The following is a 19,536-nucleotide window of genomic DNA, read 5'->3' on the forward strand; positions in this document are numbered from 1 at the left end:
AATTCGATCAAGTAACAATAAGTTATCACTGAGTTTGCTACTAGCTGGGTTATGGTATCATTTGCAATTTTATTACTGTAACAATGTCATGATCACAATACACAATACAATAACAGTAACTGAATTACAACAATATTACAACATAGTATAAATAATAATATTTAAGTGCCTGGGACCCCCATTTTGTAGTCCAGGACCCTTGAAAAATAAGAGTATGAGTCCTAGGGACCCTCAAATACAGGACTCAAGGTAAAGCCCTGGGCTACCTACCTGAAGTGAGAGTTCTGTACACCATCAGTGAAATACGGCTGTCCAAAGCCAAGAGTGTGATTGTTTGTTGGGTTGTCAAATGACTCATCTTGTTGATGAGTGACCGGATCGTCAGATTGGTCAAAGGACGACTCTCCAACAGGACTAGGAGCGGAGCTGTCTTTCATGGTTTCATCGTTACTATCGGACATAATACTCCAAATATTGCGACCACCTTTGACGTCCCCATCACACTCATCATAACTACTGGAACTCTTAGCACTATTAGGTCGGGAATTGCACATCCGTTTCGGATTTGTTGGCCCCTTTGTTTCACATGGTTCAAAACTCGTAACGCCCTGTTTGCATGGTGACACATCTGTCTTTGACACAGGCACCTCAAAGCCATTTTCATTTTCACTTTTGTTTAACTCACAGTCGTCACTGAAATTTGATTTCTTTTGGAATGTATCAAGTTCTTCTTGAATGTCTGTAACGAAATCTTTAGGACTGTCCAAATTGTCATCTTGACTAGATGCTTCTCCTGAATTTCCATTGGTTAACACAGGACTTTTGCACTGATTTGATTGGTCGACTTCACATACATTACCACAGTTACCCACAAAACATTCAGCGTGACTTTCGATTGAATTTGCTGCTCCTTGAACCTCCACTTCTTCCACGAAATGTGGCACTTCAGGTGTCGGTGGACTCTTCTGCACATGACACAAGTTTTGGTTTGGACAAACAGAACTTATATTTTTCAATCTACCCCTTTCTAAATCATTTTCCTCCCTACAAATGACAGGCATTTGTGGGCTGGCTGGCAGTGTGTGTTCCTGAATAGTAGGAGATCTAGACGTCCGTAAAGCACCCTGTTTGTCCACTGTGTCACAACATTCGCTGCGGTCGTACTCCGGCGAAGACGGCAGTTTGCGGGTGCCACAACACGTCCTAGTTTGGTGGTATTCCACACTGTCCAGACCCTGCTGTTTGGTGAGCTCATTGCGCTTCTGGAACTTCTCAAACTACAAACAGATGGAATGAAAGACATTAGTTAACTGTTGTCTAAAGTAGTGGTGGTCCGATTAATTGTAATAATCGAAGATTGGTCTCAGTGACTAAACGACCAAGCAATCGATCATGTTTTCTCATAATCGAACACAAACAATTCTAGAACACTTGTTTTCATTAACAGTATTTTTCACTAGGTTGGTTTTGTCTGTTACATTTCATAAGCACTACAAGCTCGTTCCAAGTCATGATTGAATTTACATGTATCTTAAAGACTTAGAAATTTATGTTCCTCCATACTAGTCATCCTTTAAAGATGTGAAATTTTGCCCAAAAACCCCAAGAACTATTTTTTTCCTTATTTTTGTGTGCATAAATGATGCTAACCAATTATTTTCGATGATTGATCGGTTGTAATGAACCAATCATCAATTATGAGATTTTAACCAATTCCCAACACTAGTCTAAAGGTGCCGCACAAAACAGGGGTGTGGTCGAAGCAAGCCCTCTGATTGGTCGATGCTTGTAAATTCTGCACATTTTTCATAAATTCGCGGGGAATTTTTAATTTCAACGCCTGCTTGACTTGGAGGCAATGTAAGAAATATTTTCCAGCAATGGCTTCTCAAAAGAAAGCATCAGCTGTAAATGTCTCCTTAACAAGCGTCGACCAACCAGAGGGCTTGCTTCGACCACACCCCATATTGTGCAGGCTTATCCATTTGTGACTAGATCGTTTAGTTGAGGGTCAAAATCAGCTTTCAATCAGCTTGCAGAAATAACAAGAATCGGTAGGTATCGAGTGGTGATCGATAGTGTTTGAAATTCACAATCCCCTAAATTTGCAAGTTTAAATCAATATGGTTATGAATTTACTTTCATGATCAATTTTACACTGCGATTTAATAAAACGAAACTAAGCCTCAAGCATATCAATTGGTCTTGTTCTCAATAAATTATAAGCAATACTTTGAAAGATTAAATATTGTTATGAATAACTCATAACCTGAAACAGGAAATTCTAAATATCTCAATAATTTGCTGTCAAATTGAATATAAGCCTCTGAGATATGTGATCATATGGCACTTAAAGAGCATGATAACATTTAATATCTGTATCAATGTGTATGGTATGACCTCTATTAAAATAATTGTACAAGTCAGCATTTCAGTTATACAACGATTGATCGGGACTCAAAATTCTGTCAGAAATAAGAAAAAAAAGGAAGTATTTCTTGTTTAACACAGCTTTTTGCAATCCTCCGGCAACATTAGGGCTTGGGACACCACAAATGGTATTCGCACGAAGTACAAATTTCAGGATTTGAACCTAGAACTGAGAGGATGAAGAGCAAAACAATTTCAACACTAGGCCACCTCACCACAAACCAGAAAACTTGGGAATATATTCTGATAACCTCTTTGAGTGGCATTTTAGAAGTTAGGAGTCAGAGAGCAGAGGCCCAGATAAGCTGCGTATCCGGGTACAATACACATAGAATAACGCACTGAAAAATAATTGTTGCGTACCAATAATGCATTCAAAATGTTAGATACTCAGAAAGTTTAAAACAAATGCATAGGGAATATATTTATAAACATCGCTTGCGTAATGAAAAAGACATCGATTGCTATCAAGTTGTACTGTTAGTATAGGAGAAGTGTTGTACTGTCAGTATAGGATGAGTGATTTTTATGAAATCATTTCCATTATAATTTATATTTAAGTTGGTTTTGATTACCGCCTCGTTTTCCATTGACTGCTAGTTTACGGTAACATCGGTAAAAATGTGTGAATTTAAATGGCTTCCGTATTTTACCCCATTCCATGTGAGTACAACTTCTGCTTACCACGTTCATGAGGGTCCGTATAACCTTAGTGTTGATTATATATATTTTACATAAAAACTGTAATTAAAATTACATAATGCTAGGTTATATTTCTCTGGGTTAAATAATAGTACTCAGTATTATATTTTACTGATGACTGCGTCAAAATTCGTCCCGTTATATTATTGTGCATGTTTGAACTTGAACGCCGGGAAAGGTGCACAGCTGATTGCTATTCCCGGCTCAGATACACACGGTATTCTTTATCCCTGCAAATAATACAATGCCCAACAAAAACAACTTAGAACTTAAAAGGTAAATAATCTTGTCTAGTGAAGTTAAATTGCAAATTTGACGTCTCTACTGACAAAGTCGTCTTCTGTTGTTTGTTCATGCGAAGTGATACGATATTGTTTTCTTACCCCTGGAAAAAAGTTTGACGAAAGCGCAACCCATGGATAAGACGACCCCTTTCTACAGACAGCTTTTTTTGGTCCTCAGACTTTGGCTTATAGACGGTAATATACAGTAGGTATGACATAAGGCAGAACATACCTGCTTAGTAAACTTACTCAATGGCATATACTTAGGTGAGTAAAATGACTGAAATACGCACATATTTGAAAGCAGTGGGTAACAGAAAAAGAAATACCCACTCAACATTCATAATACCCACTCCAAAAAAATACAGTGGGTACAGTACCCACATGAGCTAAATCTTATCTGGAGCTCTGAGATAGTACATCGAAGCATCGTGCTCTAGAATAAAAGAAGTTGTCATCCATATATACTTGTTCTATCTATATTCTGATACACTTAAACATACAAACAAGCTGATTCGGCCATTTGAGGATTTGAACCTGGAGCTTGGAAGACGAAGATCAGAAAGATTTCAACACGAGGGCACCTCATCACATAAAACCATAAAACTTGACACTGTACATACTGATACACTTAAATATACAAGCTAATCTGACATCCTAGGGACCGATCCACATGACTTTCGTAGCACTATGCCATTCATAAACCTATAATACAGTATAGTGTTACAATAGGTTGTAACGTTACGAACACTTTGTGGATCGAAACCCGGCATGTTTTTCTCACCACAAACTGGAACTCCGAGTGAGGCTGGCGGGAATACTGGCCCGGCTCAATCTTGTAACCATTTGTGTGTCCGAACGTGATCTTGTCACCCTCAGTAAGAATACTTGATCCCTTGATCTATGAAACAGAAACGTGTGTGTAACAAACTGTTTTATAACTGATTCTACTGGATTGGTTCCGCAAAATTTCTGGCCAATCAACAGCACCAACAAACAGCCTATCATGAAATTGTTCAAGAAACAAATTTCATAGACCTGAGAAAGTTGATGAAGCAAATCGTTACCGTGACACTGTTTATAACACTGCTACAATTATCTACATGAATGATGAAACAAGCCCTTTCCTTCATATCACAAGCAATTACTTACCTTAACATTGATGCTGAAACAAAAAACGTGGAAATAGACATCATGGATGAAACCAGCACTTAATCACCTTGACATCGTGGATGAAACAAGCACTTAATCACCTTGACATCATGGATGAAACCAGCCCTTAATCACCTTGACATTATGGATGAAACCAGCACTTAATCACCTTGACATCGTGGATGAAACAAGCACTTAATCACCTTGACATCATGGATGAAACCAGCACTTAATCACCTTGACATTATGGACGAAACCAGCACTTAATCACCTTGACATCATGGATGAATCCAGCCCTTAATCACCTTGACATCGTGGATGAAACCAGCAATTAATTAATTGACAACATGCATAAAGCCATCACTGAACCTGACATCATTTATGAAACCCCAAAATCACCATGAGATTATCGATGAAAACAGCACATAATACTAAACATACTCAATGAAACAGCACTCACCCTGACATCGTTGATGAAGGTTCCGTTCAAACCCTTTTCCTGAAGGAAGAACACATCACTTCCGCCCTCTCTCGTTTCACCTATTATAACAGCATGATGGCGGGAAATGAAGTTCTTCAGTATTTTAGAATCCAAGAAGAAATCATTATTGGGACTTCTACCGAAAGTGTTGATGCCGATCTTTAACCTGAAAAAACAGAAAGGAAGTGTTGACCCTGATCTTTAACCATGAAAAATAACAAAGTGATTAAAATATTTTGACGGACACTTATTAAAATAACAATCAAGGCAATTAAAATGGTTTTAACATTGACACCAGATAAATAATTAACTGTAAGGAAAATCCAGTGAATGTCCAGTGTACATTGAATGATTAGTATTTCTAATATAACCTCTGGATTCATAATTATTTTCACAATTTTCAGGTTTAGATTACCGTAGATAAGCCGACCCCATATATAAGCTGAACCCCTATCTTGACCCTTAAAATCAGTGTCAAAATGGCATGTTTCATACATAAGCCGATCCCCCGAGATGGGGTCCTAATCACAGCAAACAGAGACCACAGACAACTGGCAGTTACCGATAATTCAGTCCGCATTATTCAAAGAATTCACAATCATATTGCGTCTACTCACGCCTCGAAATGAAGTGTAGTTTACAGAATGGATAATATATTTTGTTTCGTTAAATATCCTACTTATTGTAGTTGGACGATCACATGTCAACAAACTGGCTTGCTTATTCTACCCTATTCCATGTGCGTACAACTTCCGCTTACCACATTCGTGAGGGTAAGTTTTTCGGTAATCATTTTTTAAAACAATTTCTATCAAGAATCATGTTCCTTGTTAGCTTATACTAGTAACACTGTTATTATAAATATATAAACTTGAATGTACGCCATGAAGACTGAATATGTTTATCACCAGGTATACTCAAATAAGCTTGCATGTTTGCCATAAACATCCTTTACTACTAATCATGATTTTTATTTGAACTTGAAAAATCGATAGCAGAGTTGACTGCCTGCAGCAGGCCACATTAATGAGTGAGTGAGTTTAGTTTTAAGCTGCTTATTGCAATATAACAGGAATATCACAGCAGGGGACACCAGAGATGGGATTCACACATTGTACCCATATGGGGGATTGAACCCAGGCCTTCGACGTAACAAGTGAACTCTTAACCACTAGACCACCCCATCGCCATTCATGAACAGTTGGTGGTGGTGGTGGAATTGGGTTTAACGTCGTGCTTGAGAATATTTCGCTCATATGACGACGTGCATGCGTGTGTATGTGTATGTGCGGCTGCTTTTATTAGCCCAGACTGAAGCTGGTTTTATAGTGCTAGCTCACTGAGATACCATGCCACAGTGAAGCATGAATACCCCACTCAGACTCAGTATACTGACTCCCGAGCCGACCAGTCCTTGTTGTACCCATTAATGCCGAGCGCCAGGCAGGGACCAACAAGTACCATATTTTAACGTCTTTTGGTATGACGCGGTCAGGGATCGAACCCACGACCTTCCGCACTCCGGGCGGACGCTCTCACCGCTACACCACGGAAGCGGTCTCATGAACAGATGGACAGAACAAACTGTTTAGTTTTGGTTCAGAGCACTCGTGTATATATTAGTCGAAATGTGTACAAGGCGCATGCTTATGACAGACTGACATATAATAAACTGTTTTTCTGTCCTGAACATTTGTCGTAAATTTTAGTTTGAATGAGAAATCAACGACAACAAGCCATTGGACATCTAGATGCTGGTCAACATTCTTGAGTCATTGCTAATGACTTCAATTGCAGCGTACAAACAATAGAATGTCTTAGACAGTGATACAACACCACCAACAGCACTGATGACCGACCACGTAGTGGTCGCCCCCCGTGTAACAACACTTCGCCAGGACTGTCATATCGTCCACCAACACCTCTCGCTAACCTAGCCATAGCTGCTGTGTTCAGAAAACAAGTGAACAATGCGCATCTTGATTTCAATGTTGTGTTTGTGCGAACTCTTGCCTTTCCACAAACAAAAACATTCTAGCCTCAATCTCAAACAATACTTCGTAGGGCAAAACAGGCTATACGACCACGATTAAATGTTGTCCTCAAACTTGACATAAGTTGTATATTAAAAAATACGAAGTTCAAATATTCCATGGATATTTAAATGTCACTTCCAAATTACATCATTTCTTTTACTAATCAGCAGGGATTTACCTTGACTGCTTCACTGAGGGTCCCTGGGACTCATACTCATAATTTTCAGGGGTCCTGGACAACAAAATGGGGGCCCCAGACACTTAAATATTATTATTAATACTGTTATTGTATTATCCTCACATGAATTGTTTCTGCAATTAAATTGCAAATGATACCATAACCCAGCTAGTAACAAACTCAGTGATAACGTATTGTAACTTGATTGGAATTTTTACAAAAAGTATTTGGACGTTTCTGCGTCCCTGTGGATGCACTAATAAATTTTGTTGCGTCAATTCTCAATTTTTAAGCATATAGGACGCAGGAATTCGCGTCCTGTAAATCCCTGCTTTCAGTATACTTTTTGCACGAAATTCTCAATCATCATCAATGTTCCGGCTATTGATTTGTTCAAGTTATTGCTATCAACCAATCTAAGTTTAACTCACATGACTGGCTAATTAACAGATGAAAGGTTATCTAATGGTACTATGCAACCAAATTTAGAATTATCTTTCAAGAACATTGCAATGTAACCATGGTAACAGGAAACTAAGTCTTGCCAGTTTTCATCTTATTCAAAATTGATACGGAATTTATATATTCACCATGACAACTGTTGACACATCATTTACTATCAGTAGTGAATAAATGGTCTTCATCATCCAATACTGGTTTCTAGAGGACATATCGCTTGTACAAGATCAAGCGATAACTCCTAGGAGTAGGAGATATAATTTTGGTAAGTTTTGAGCTAATTGCTGATTGGTCAACATTTTTGGACTACTTTCATGTCCCTTAGCTGTAAGCAAAGATGGCCACCGCAAATAAGTCATTTTTGTTCTTGATTTGTTCTAATGACGTAAAAGTTAACTAAAATGCTACGAAGAAATGGGGAAACTTATGCATTGCAGAATTCAAAGCAATACATGTAAGCCCTACATTTTTATGTGCTTGTTTTCTAAGACGTAATGGTGTCACTCTATCCCTCTTCCATCACTCTTGTTCACTTGGATGTATTCATATGCAAGTCTTCAAGTGAACTTGTTACAGGTGACGTTTTGTTTTTAAATTCTCTTGAAAGACAAATTAAGTGAGTGAGAGTGAGTTTAGTTTTATGTGACACTCAGCAATATTCCTGTTATAAGATGGCAGTCTGTAAATAATCAAGTCTGGACCTGACAATCCAGTGATCAACAGCATGAGCATCGATCTGCTCAATTGGGAACCGATGACAGGTGTCAACCAAGTCAGCAAGCCTGACCACCCGATCCCGTTAGTCGCCTCTTACGACAAGCATGGGTTACTGAAGATCAATATTCTAACTCGGACCTTCATGGGTCAAAAGACAAATTAAGTATGATGTTGGATGATAAATAGAATCTCACCCTTGTGTCTTGTGATATCAAATATATCACCACTCGTTGACAAGAGTGAGAAAACTAAGGCTTGGATGGGATTCTCTATACTGTATATACCACATGTGTTTTATCATGTGTTATAAACACCCCATATATTTACACACCTTCGTAGACATCCGGCACTTGGATGTTGCTATGGTCCCACGTCTTTATGAAAAAAGACACAGAAATGAAGCTCCGAGATGTTTTCCTTTCTCTAACATAAGTTTCTCAAATCTGAATTCATAATTTCAGTGAACTAATGTATAGTTCGGCAAAGGTTTGATATTGGGAACAACAATATACTAGTATTTTCCAAACATTGTGATACGTACTCATTACTGTTTCAGATTGTGATATACCTGTTATATTGCACACCTTGATTTGTTAGGATTAAACTCCCCTACAATTAAGTAAACATGACACTCTTTAATGTTATACTTCAACATTTAAGCTACTTGTCTAAATGTCCAAGATATTTTTATGGATTAAACTTCTTTATAATTTCCCTCACGACGTTTTGAGACCATTCCAGGTCCCTTCATCAGGTGAACTGACAGTTGGGACTATGACGTCGTCACTATGACATCATAACTGAGTTATGACGTCACAATGCAAGTGACATCACAGTACACAAGGGTGAGAGACATCATACTTGTCTAAAGCCGAAATCTAGTAGTATTACCCGATTATACTTGGCACAGACTGATAAACAACAAGACTATATTAGTGAAAGATCGTGATATAAATTTAACGACCAGATTTGACTTGCATTGGGTCCATTGTTGACATCAAAAACTAATTGCACAATACAAAACCAGGTTGCACCCTGCTTCCATAAAATGTAATGACATCAAGCCCATCGACATGAACCCATAACACAGGGAATATTAACAGAGAATGCCAAGCAGTGAGTGTAATCCATTTTTAGCAATATTCCCACATTATCACTTTGGGTACACCAAAAACTGGGCTATACACATTGTACCCAAGTGGGGAATTGAACCCAGCTCTTCAGCATGACATCAAGCCCACCCAGAATGACAAGGACTGACTGAGTGAGTGAGTGAGTGAGTTTGGTTTTACGACGCTTTTAGCAATATTCCAGCAACAATACGGCGGGGGACACCAGAAATGGGCTTCACACAATGTACCCATGTGGGGATTCCAACCCGGGTCTTCGGCGTGACGAGACAACGCTTTAACCACTAGGCTACCCCACTGCCCCAGCATCATAATTAACATTGGAAAGTCAACTGGACACCGGTGCAGCGTGATATACAAATTTGCTTGCCTGACAGAAAAAACACTGGACTGGGACGCCGGGCAATGCGTTATTTCCACCCCTGCAGTACCCTTTAAATATGTAATCCTGGACTATACAATCCAGTGACTGACATCATGAGCATCCAAATACACAATTGGGAGAAGATGACCTGCATCATATAAGTCAGCGAGCCCGACCACCCAAACCCATTAGTTGCCTCTTATGACAAGCATGGGTTGCTGAAGACCAATTCTATACCAGATCTTCACAGATCCAGTTATAAATCATTTTCCATCAGTTATGGTATTCTCTAACATGCTTCTGTTGTATCATCCATGTGAGCGAGAATGGTTTTACGCCGCTTTTAGCAATATTCCAGCTACATCACGACAGGAGACACCAGAAAAGGGCTTCACATATTGTACCCATGTGGAGAATCAAACTCGGGCCTTTGACGTGACGAGCGAACACTTTAACCACTGGGCTACCCACCACCCCTCATCTATGTGAAGCCTCAGTAAAGCTAGTATATATACCCAATATATATGAAACTTTCTTTTCACCAAGAGGTTGCCTAACATATCAGTAAACAAAATGTCAAATGCAGATATATTCGAAATACAGACCTTGATGCAAATATACAAAATGCAGCCCTAGTCTAGAATGTGTGACAAGTCTAGATTACCAGTTTCAGAAAATGAAATTTTTATATTTTATTATATTTTAATTTTTATGAACATAATTTAGAACTTTTTTTTTTTTTTTTTTTTTTTTTTTTTCAGAGACACTGGTTCTTGAGCCTTACTGATAAGATTATCTCAAACGTTTCCACAGCCACATTTATCATGGATATAATGATGCTATCCAGCTTGTGATTAATATTTTACACTTAACATTCAGCATGTGTAATGATTTTATCTCAAACTTTCAACTTTTTCTCAAATTCAGGAACAAGGCTATGGTGCTACATGGCTGCTAGTTAGAGATGATCGATAAGATTAAAGGCCAGGGTTTAAACCTATACACAAATGGGGTTTGGTCATGCAGTAGTCTAGTACTGGTACATTCAGTGAGTGAGTGAGTGAGTTTAGTTTTACGCCGCTTTTAGCAATATTCCAGCAATATCACGGCGGGGGACACCAGAAATGGGCTTCACACATTGTGCCCATGTGGGGAATCGAACCCGGGTCTTCGGCGTGACGAGCGAACGCTTTAACCACTAGGCTACCCCACTGCCCTGTACATTCAGTGAAAAATCACAAAATTGACCTACTGGTTCGTGATGATAGCAAGCCATAGTATAAATAGTGAGTGAGTGAGTTTAGTTTTACGCCGCACTCAGCAATATCATAGTATAAAGAAGTATGTTATGAAGACTCACTGCTAAAAGTATCAATGCAGGGAACCAACAAAACATACGTTTTGAAACTATATTTCTCTTTTGAAATTCAGATTTGAATTTCCCACCATCAGTCAGAGGAGGTACATTTCCATAACAAGACTGACTGACTGAGTTTGGTTTTACGCCGCTTTTAGCAATATTCCAGCAACATCACGGCGGGGGACACCAGAAATGGGCTTCACACATTGTGCCCATGTGGGGATTCGAACCCGGGTCTTCGGCGTGACGAGCCAACGCTTTAACCATTAGGCTACCCCACCGCCCCCGTTTGTACAAAGAAGCCTGCTGCTGGAGGAGAAGCTTCTTCAGGGTTTCATGTACTGAGGGAAACAAATAAGGGAACACCACGTCATAGCAGTGTTCCTTTCATTTTATTCTCAGATTTCCTCCAACAGCGCTATTCAAAGCTGGTGAAGGAAACTGGAAAATATTAAAGGAACGTGTGTTGCTATATTTGCTTCTCTCAGTATACTTCATTTTTTTCCCCAAGGCAGGCAATGGCCATCTCACCACTCCCCTGACTCCCTGCTATGCAGAGCGCCTCCGTGGTGTAGTGGTTAGAGCGTCCGCTTGGAGAACGGAAGGTCGCGGGTTTGATCACCAACCGCGTCATACCAAAAGACGTTTAAATATGGTACTTGTTGGTCCCTGCCTGGCGCTCGGCATTAATGGGTACAACAAGGACTGGTCGGCTCGGAGTCAGTATAATGTGTCTGAGTGGGGTATTCATGCTTCACTGCGGCATGGTATCTCAGTGGGCTAGCACTACAAAACCAGCTTAAATCTGGGCTAGTAGTACAAGCAGCCGCACATACACATACACACGCATGCACGTCGTCATATGAGCGAAATATTCTCAAGCACGACGTTAAACCCAATTTCACCTCACCTCACCTCACCCTCCTGTGCAGAGTTAAGGTTGTACACTGAGTATAGTCTCAAGTTCTCCCAGGTATTCTGTGAATCTATGTTGTGTAAAAGTCAGGCAAGACAGGAGAACATCTGAGGACCATTGTGTGAACTATATTCAACATGCTGAAATCTTCAAAGTGTCGCTGTGACCTTGACAAGTACCTGAAGGTCACCAAAATCAACTGGGCCCTGCGTCTTCCCTAGATGAAGCTTGGTGTCAAATACAGAGAAAATCTTGAGATATCTTGCTGACAAGGGTAAAAGGTCAAAGTCCCCTTGTGACCTTGAAATGAAGGTCAAGGTCACCAAACCTGACTGGGACCTTTTGCATACTGTGATGAACCTAGGTACCAATATGAAAAGAATCTAGTCAACAGTTCTTAAGATACTTCAATTCGTACGTACGGACAGAGCCTAATACTATATCTCCCAGTTCGCTCTAAACCTGCAGCGGGGGATAAAAATAAATGGACGTGAACAACACACCGGACTTGTAATTGAATACCAATCTCAAGCACCATCGGGGTGGTGGGGTAGCCTAATGGTTAAAGCGTTGGCTCGTCACGCCGAAGACCCGGGTTCGAATCCCCACATGGGTACAACGTGTGAAGCCCATTTCTGGTGTCCCCTGCCGTGATGTTGCTGGAATATTGCTAAAAGCGGCGTAAAACCAAACTAAGTCAGTCAGTCAAGCACCATCATCCCCAGACGAGGGGAGTGGCTAGGTGAAGTGGCTGAGACAGAAGGGTACCACACCCTGAGACTTCCGTTGACAGATGACTTCAACATACTGAACATTTAATTTTCACAAGAAGGGGTGAACACTTTAACTAGTTAAATTTAGTTCTGTTTCACGGTAAACATTTGTTGTACTAAGTTATGTATAATAACATATAAACTCACAAGATCACAGTAATCACAGATCACTCTGTAGAAAACGCCACAATTTTGGAAAAAGCATAATAATATTAGGCTCAAACTTTTAGTTTTAATTGCAGGCATTTCTGTGTACAAGGTATAAATGGATGACAAATGCTGTACAACTTGACAATGTAGGCAGAAAAAAGGCTACAAACAATCCATCTGCAGGGATAATTTTGGACCGTGCATTGAAAACATCAGGGAGCCCTATTGTGTGTATTAATCGCAAATGGTGCAATGAAAATTAACACGCTGGCCTCACTGGCCTAAATATAAATCATATTCACATTGGTAGTGTTCATGAATGATATTTCAAAGTAACAGGACGTTGGGCCCTGTAAGTTTCAGATGTCTGTCCGACACACTGAAAATTCACAGGACCTATAGTATAAAAATTAAACACACATTTCAGATTAAACATTTCTTGTAATTGGCATTGAAATTATTAACAAGCGTAAACTTCATAAACAGCAAACAAGTGTCACTTATAACAACTTCATTCAAAGTGACATATTCAGTCAAACACTGGGGCTGGCGAATTGTAGACTTCCATCTGATCGCTGGTTAATCTGTCAGATTTGTATGCGGGTCTGATGCTATTTGTGAACACTGTTACTATAATCATGTTTATGTTGTACTGATGTGACAGGAAGTACAGACTACTCAACAATTTCCTTCTTCTTTACTTTAGCTTTGGTGTGGATAAACGAAATGTAATTCAATCTTCCGGTACATTCATCAGATAAAATCCAAACTGATCCCTCCATCAAATTATTCAGTTTCCTAAATACATTGTACACTCATGTTCAACTATAGTTTTAGTACACAACATCTAATATATGACTTATGAGAATTGGAGAATTTTGTAAAAAATTATGACGAAAATAGTATAAAAATGATATTTATTCACTTTTTTCCCCAAAATTATGGAAAACATAAAATATCTGATAGGCCTCTCGAACTTTATTTAATTAGAATGCTATAAGCTACAATCATGCCAAATTTCATGCTTGTAACACAAAGTGCACAATTCAGTGAAAAAATTGCACTTATCCGCTGGGCTATAGTCCAATTTCTGGTAGTCGATATTTTATCTCACCAATGAGACAAAGAACGTACACAATTCAACATCTTGGTGCACACCTTCCAAAGGTTTTAGGGGCGGTGGGGTAGCCTAATGGTTAAAGCGTTGGCTCGTCACGTCGAAGACCCGGGTTCGAATTCCACATGGGCACAATGTGTGAAACATTTTCTGGTGTCCCCCGCCGTGATGTTGCTGGAATATTGCTAAAAGCGGCGTAAAACCAAACTCAGTCAGTCCAAAGGTTTTATGTGAAGCACTACTGTGCTTCTAGTATGCACAAATAGAGAGAATGGACTCAGAAAACCCAACACACCATGTCCAGAGAGACGTTAAAAAAACCCAGAACGTACCAACAACACATAAAGACTAGTTATCAGTGTCTGTTATTTCCCCCATCAGTCATCATGTCCACTGTCCACATGGTCATCAATTCATTCCGGGCTCTGAAGTAATTACAGTACAACCAGAAATTATTGAGAATTTAAGATTGTAATTTTTTTTTTCACTCATTACTCACGTATTAAATGTGAATATTAGCAGAACATAACTCCAGATTCAAAGACAGGTGAACAGTTAGTATTTTGTCAAGTCACCATGGGCAGCAATGCAGGCTTCAATGCGGCGGGGCATACTACTTGATCAAAGAAGTTAGAAAGTCGTGGTCCATGCTGTCCCAATATCGGAACACCTCTTCTTTCATTTCAGCAATATTTGTCAGATTTTTCTTATTGACACTTTCTTTCATAAGTCGCCAAACATTTTCTATTGGATTTAGGTCAGGGTTATAGCTTGGCCAATCTAATAATGTCATATTTTGGGTCCGAAAACAGGCCTGTGAATGCTTTGAACGATGTTTTGGGTCGTTGTCCTGCTGGAAAATCCAAACATTTCCATAGAACACGTGAGCAGATGGAAGTAAATGTCCCTCGAGAATATCTGTGTACCGCTCACTGTTCATATTCCCTTCAAATACACAGAGGGGCGTTGCCCCTAACACAGATATGCCACCCCACACGTTAAATTTCGGACTGTACTTTGGGTGCTGGTACAAAGGTTTTTCAGTTTGTTTGGTCCAGAATTTCAGTGTATTAGGAAACAGCCACACAGAACTTTCATCTGAGAAAATCACATTGACCCAGTTAAAATTTCTATGCTGTAAACACCAGTTCAACCTTCGCTCCTTTTGTTCAGGTTTCATGATCGGTGATGGAATTCCTCGACTTTTCTGCCAACCCATTGCATGCAGCTCAGTTCTAATTGTCTCCTTACAGACAGTCACAGTTCCTCTATCAATCATATCCAGCCTTAAGTTTTCTAAACTCCTTCATTTGTTTTTAGAAACAAGAATACCAAGCCACCTCCTGTCACCGACAGTCAATTTTCTGGGCCTACCTGCGCCTCCCTGGTGCTCAATGCCATATCCATTTGCAATATTTTTCAAAACACGATAAACAGTGGACAAAGGGATGCCTGTTCTACTTGAAATCACTTTAGCTGATCTGATGTCCTTGTTATAATACTCTAAAATCAACTTCCTCTTTTCTAAATCATCCATACTGAGGATCACTGAAAATGTCGTCTGCTAGCAAAGTAAACGAAGGGGGATAACTCTTCACAAACTGATGAAAAAGGGTTAACAGAGTTGTCTCTCTTGAATGAAACCAAGCACTTGATACCTGGTCACGGTTGTTTATACTAGAAATCCAATTAAACATATTCCTAAAATTCTCAATAATTTCTGGTGATACTATTTCTGAATGTACTCTACACTACACCATTTCGATACTTTACCCTCATAGTACAAGCACCCGTGAAGGTCCCGGTTAGAATATTGATCTTCAGTAACCCATGCTTGTCGTACCGGAATTTCCCGTATTTCTTTAAGCCCACTCCAAATTATGCCCATGGGCTTAAAAATGGGATATTTTCCCGTTATTAAGCCCACGGGCCTAAATTAAGATTTCAAATTTTATTGTTTAGAGTGACGTCCCTTTGCAAAAGCACATGGCGAACGTCAGCTTATATAACGTTTGTAGTGCAGTTAGAGGTTTTCAGTGTACAGAACGTTTTGGAGTCCCAAGAGAGGTCAGGTACTCTACACTCAAATAGACAATATCAATCCATATGACTAATGGGATCAGGTGGTCAGGCTTGCCGACTTGGTTGACATGATTCATCGGTTGCCAATTGTGCAGATCGATGCTCCTGCTGTTGATCACTGGATTGTCTGGTTCAGGCTCGATTATTTACAGACCGTCGCCATATAGCTGGAATATTGCTGAGTGCAGCATAAAACTAAACTCACTCACTCACATTACCAGCAAGGACAGGACCAATAAAATTTATTGCAGGGAACCTCTCTAATAGATGGCGGTTGTCATAATCGTGCTACTCTCAGGACAACTAACAAAATAGTACTAACGGTAGTTTTGGCTTTTGTAAATCAAGGTAAAACCTTGCCGTTGTTTTTTCTTTGGTAGACCCCATTACGGTTGTAAGCTGTAGACGTAACAGGCAATGTTTCGATGACAAAAAATCAATAACCGGATGAAATCATTGATCATGTCACAATCATCAACTGATACATTGTAATGATGTAGAACAGCAGCAGAGGTGTTTCTTTACTCTGTCAGATCACCATGGTTACATCTGATTCAGGCATTAATTACCAACACTAATGAATCCTGCAACCAGAGTTTACATTACCATCGACGATATTTCTCGCCAGCTACATTTATCATGGTCATCATAGTTATATTCAAACTCATTCACTTTTTTTATTCAGAGGGTAGCCTCATGGTTAAAGTGTTTGCTTGTCAAGCCGAAGACTCGGGTTCGATTCCCAAAATGGGTACAATGTCTGAAGCCCATTTCTGGTGTCCTCCACCGTGATATTGCTGGAGTATTGCTAAAAGCGACGTAAAACTAAACCCACTCACTCGACTTGTTTTACCATTCAAATGGCAACGTACAACCAACCATGTACCTAGATAATTCAAGGCATATTATCACACAATAAAACCCACTGAACAGAGACTCACATATGAATAATGTATCCAATTCAATGTTTCACTTGCAGCAACACATGCTGGCCAACACTGAATAGACTGCAAAGATTCACTTGTGGATGCATGTTTTAGAATGTATCGAAGCAGTCATTGCAGCTAAGCCATATCTATTTGCTTTGTGAAAATTTGATGCCTGTATGTTTTTACCTGTATATTTGTAAGTAAACAAATCAATACTTAATGGGTTATGTAGACTTACACAAATGCCACGGTAATAATTAATAGTCAAAATGAAAATTTCTTAAAATATAAATAACTGACTGGCATCCTTTGTGCTGTCCGCATATCTAGACTTGACTCTTTAAAGGATACAATTCAGGGCTCGATTTAGTGCTTTGTTATTTGCACTGGTGCAACCCAATATTACAAAGTGCAACCTAGTTATTCGTCTAACTTGCACCAGGTGCAAGTCAATGTTTGAATGGGTAAACTTCTGAATAAAACATGTAAATAATTCAATAGCATATTTCTTTACATATTGCATTAAAAGCAGTGCAAATGGAATTTAGCTGGTGCAACTAGGTTTGTATTTTAGGTTGCACCTGGTGCAAGTAGGTTAGCATCTCATAAATCGAGCCCTGCAATTACTATACATCCATGGGCTTAGCATTCAGTACAGCCTTGGAGCAAGGCTAGTGGTCCACTTATCTAGACTTGCCTCTTTAAGGGTAGATGTACTATACACCCATGGGTTCAGCATTTAGTACAGCCTTGGAGCAAGGCTATGGGTTATGAACTAATGGCAATGCATTCAATGTAGGTTGTGAAGATCACTGCTTGTTTGGGGCTCTGCAATATGATGGCAGTTTACTTCCTTACTTACCATGCTTACCATGATTCATTTAAATTGGATCTGACCAGTTCAAACTATTCAAAACTTATTTTTGCATTCCATCAAACAGCTTCTCGCAGGCACTCTCAGTCTCACAGCATAACATGGGCTTGGCCATTTTGAATGCCAGTGTGCATGACAGCAAATTCCCTTGTGGCTGATAACATAGTTTGTGGGTTCGTCTATGGGTCCTCTACAGATGACTGACTGACTGAGTTTGGTTTTACGCCGCTTTTAGCAATATTCAAGCAACATCTTATGGGGAAACCAGAAATGGCTTCACATATTGTACCCATGTGGGAAGAACCCGGGTTCAATTTCCCACAAGGGTACAAAGTACAGATGAAGCTGAACTATTCTTACAACGGTGGCGATATGGTTAAACCATCACGATACTACAAAGACCCGGGTTCAATTTCCACAAGGGTACAAAGTAGTGCTGGTATTGGCATACAACTTGCGATATGATACATCACGATACTACAATTTTAATCACGATGATATATTGCCAAAGTATTGTGCACTGAAGCTGCGATACGATACGAATCCCGATATGAAGGAGGCGATACAAATCACGATACTAAGATCTTTAATTCTAACACCAACTATAAAACACCTTAAGATCATAACAAACAATTTTAAAGTATTTCGTCAAATTCTGCCATCGTATCTCAATGTTCATTCAGAAACAAGATAATTAAGTTTATACACGGACTTTGTGAATGTGAATTTCTGAGAAAACGTTTACTTATGAAGGGAAAATAAGTAAGCACATATTTTTTATGATCAAACAAAAGGTTTTTTTCTTGAAAGATATCGTGATTCGCAATATTCAAAGTTAAACATCAATGTATCGTGGCCCATTTGAAGCATCGTATCGTGATATACGACAATGTAAAACTTTGTATCAATTCACTATATAGGCGGCCCATGGATCGATGCGTCTGGTGTCTCCCACCTGGAATATTGCTAAAAGTGACGTAAATCATACTCACTCACTCACTCATTCTTCTTGCATTCATGATTATGATGATAGTGCCCAGGAAATCCAGCTCTCACATTTACTGGTTTACATGTTTACTGAGTTATTAAACAATATATTGAAATGATTGTTGTAATGGTAATAGTCAACACTCACATTCAATCTGACAGTAAAGTGGTCACTGGTTATTGTCACTCTGGATAACAACACTGTCAGCACAGTCAAAACATGTGAAAGCATGTAATTACGACTTGCAGTGGTACCGGTATACTGACTGATACATCTCAATACCCCTTTCGAACTATACGTATTGCAAAGGGTTTCTTTCTCAGTACCGGTATATTGGGTAATAAAAAATATATGAAGCTTTGTGATTATCTGTATAGTTTAAGTTAAAATCTATACACACTTTCATTCACACTG

At 39.3% G+C, this 19,536-nt stretch overlaps 1 protein-coding gene across 1 annotated transcript in view; it reads right to left on the reverse strand.

Moving 5' to 3' along the window:
- Nucleotides 1–19,536, reverse strand: part of LOC124280324 — a 36,748-nt gene that overhangs the window by 11,802 nt on the left and 5,410 nt on the right. Inside the window, exons 2-4 of the mRNA XM_046716219.1 lie at nt 5,029–5,215; nt 4,201–4,317; nt 271–1,277 (exon numbers count right to left, since the gene is read on the reverse strand). Coding sequence (XP_046572175.1) covers nt 271–1,277; nt 4,201–4,317; nt 5,029–5,215 — 1,311 coding nt within the window. The remainder of the gene's footprint in view (nt 1–270; nt 1,278–4,200; nt 4,318–5,028; nt 5,216–19,536) is intronic.

The sequence above is a fragment of the Haliotis rubra genome, unplaced genomic scaffold, assembly GCF_003918875.1.
Source record: "Haliotis rubra isolate DU_JTF1 unplaced genomic scaffold, ASM391887v1 Scf265, whole genome shotgun sequence".
Taxonomy (NCBI): Eukaryota; Metazoa; Mollusca; class Gastropoda; order Lepetellida; family Haliotidae; genus Haliotis; species Haliotis rubra.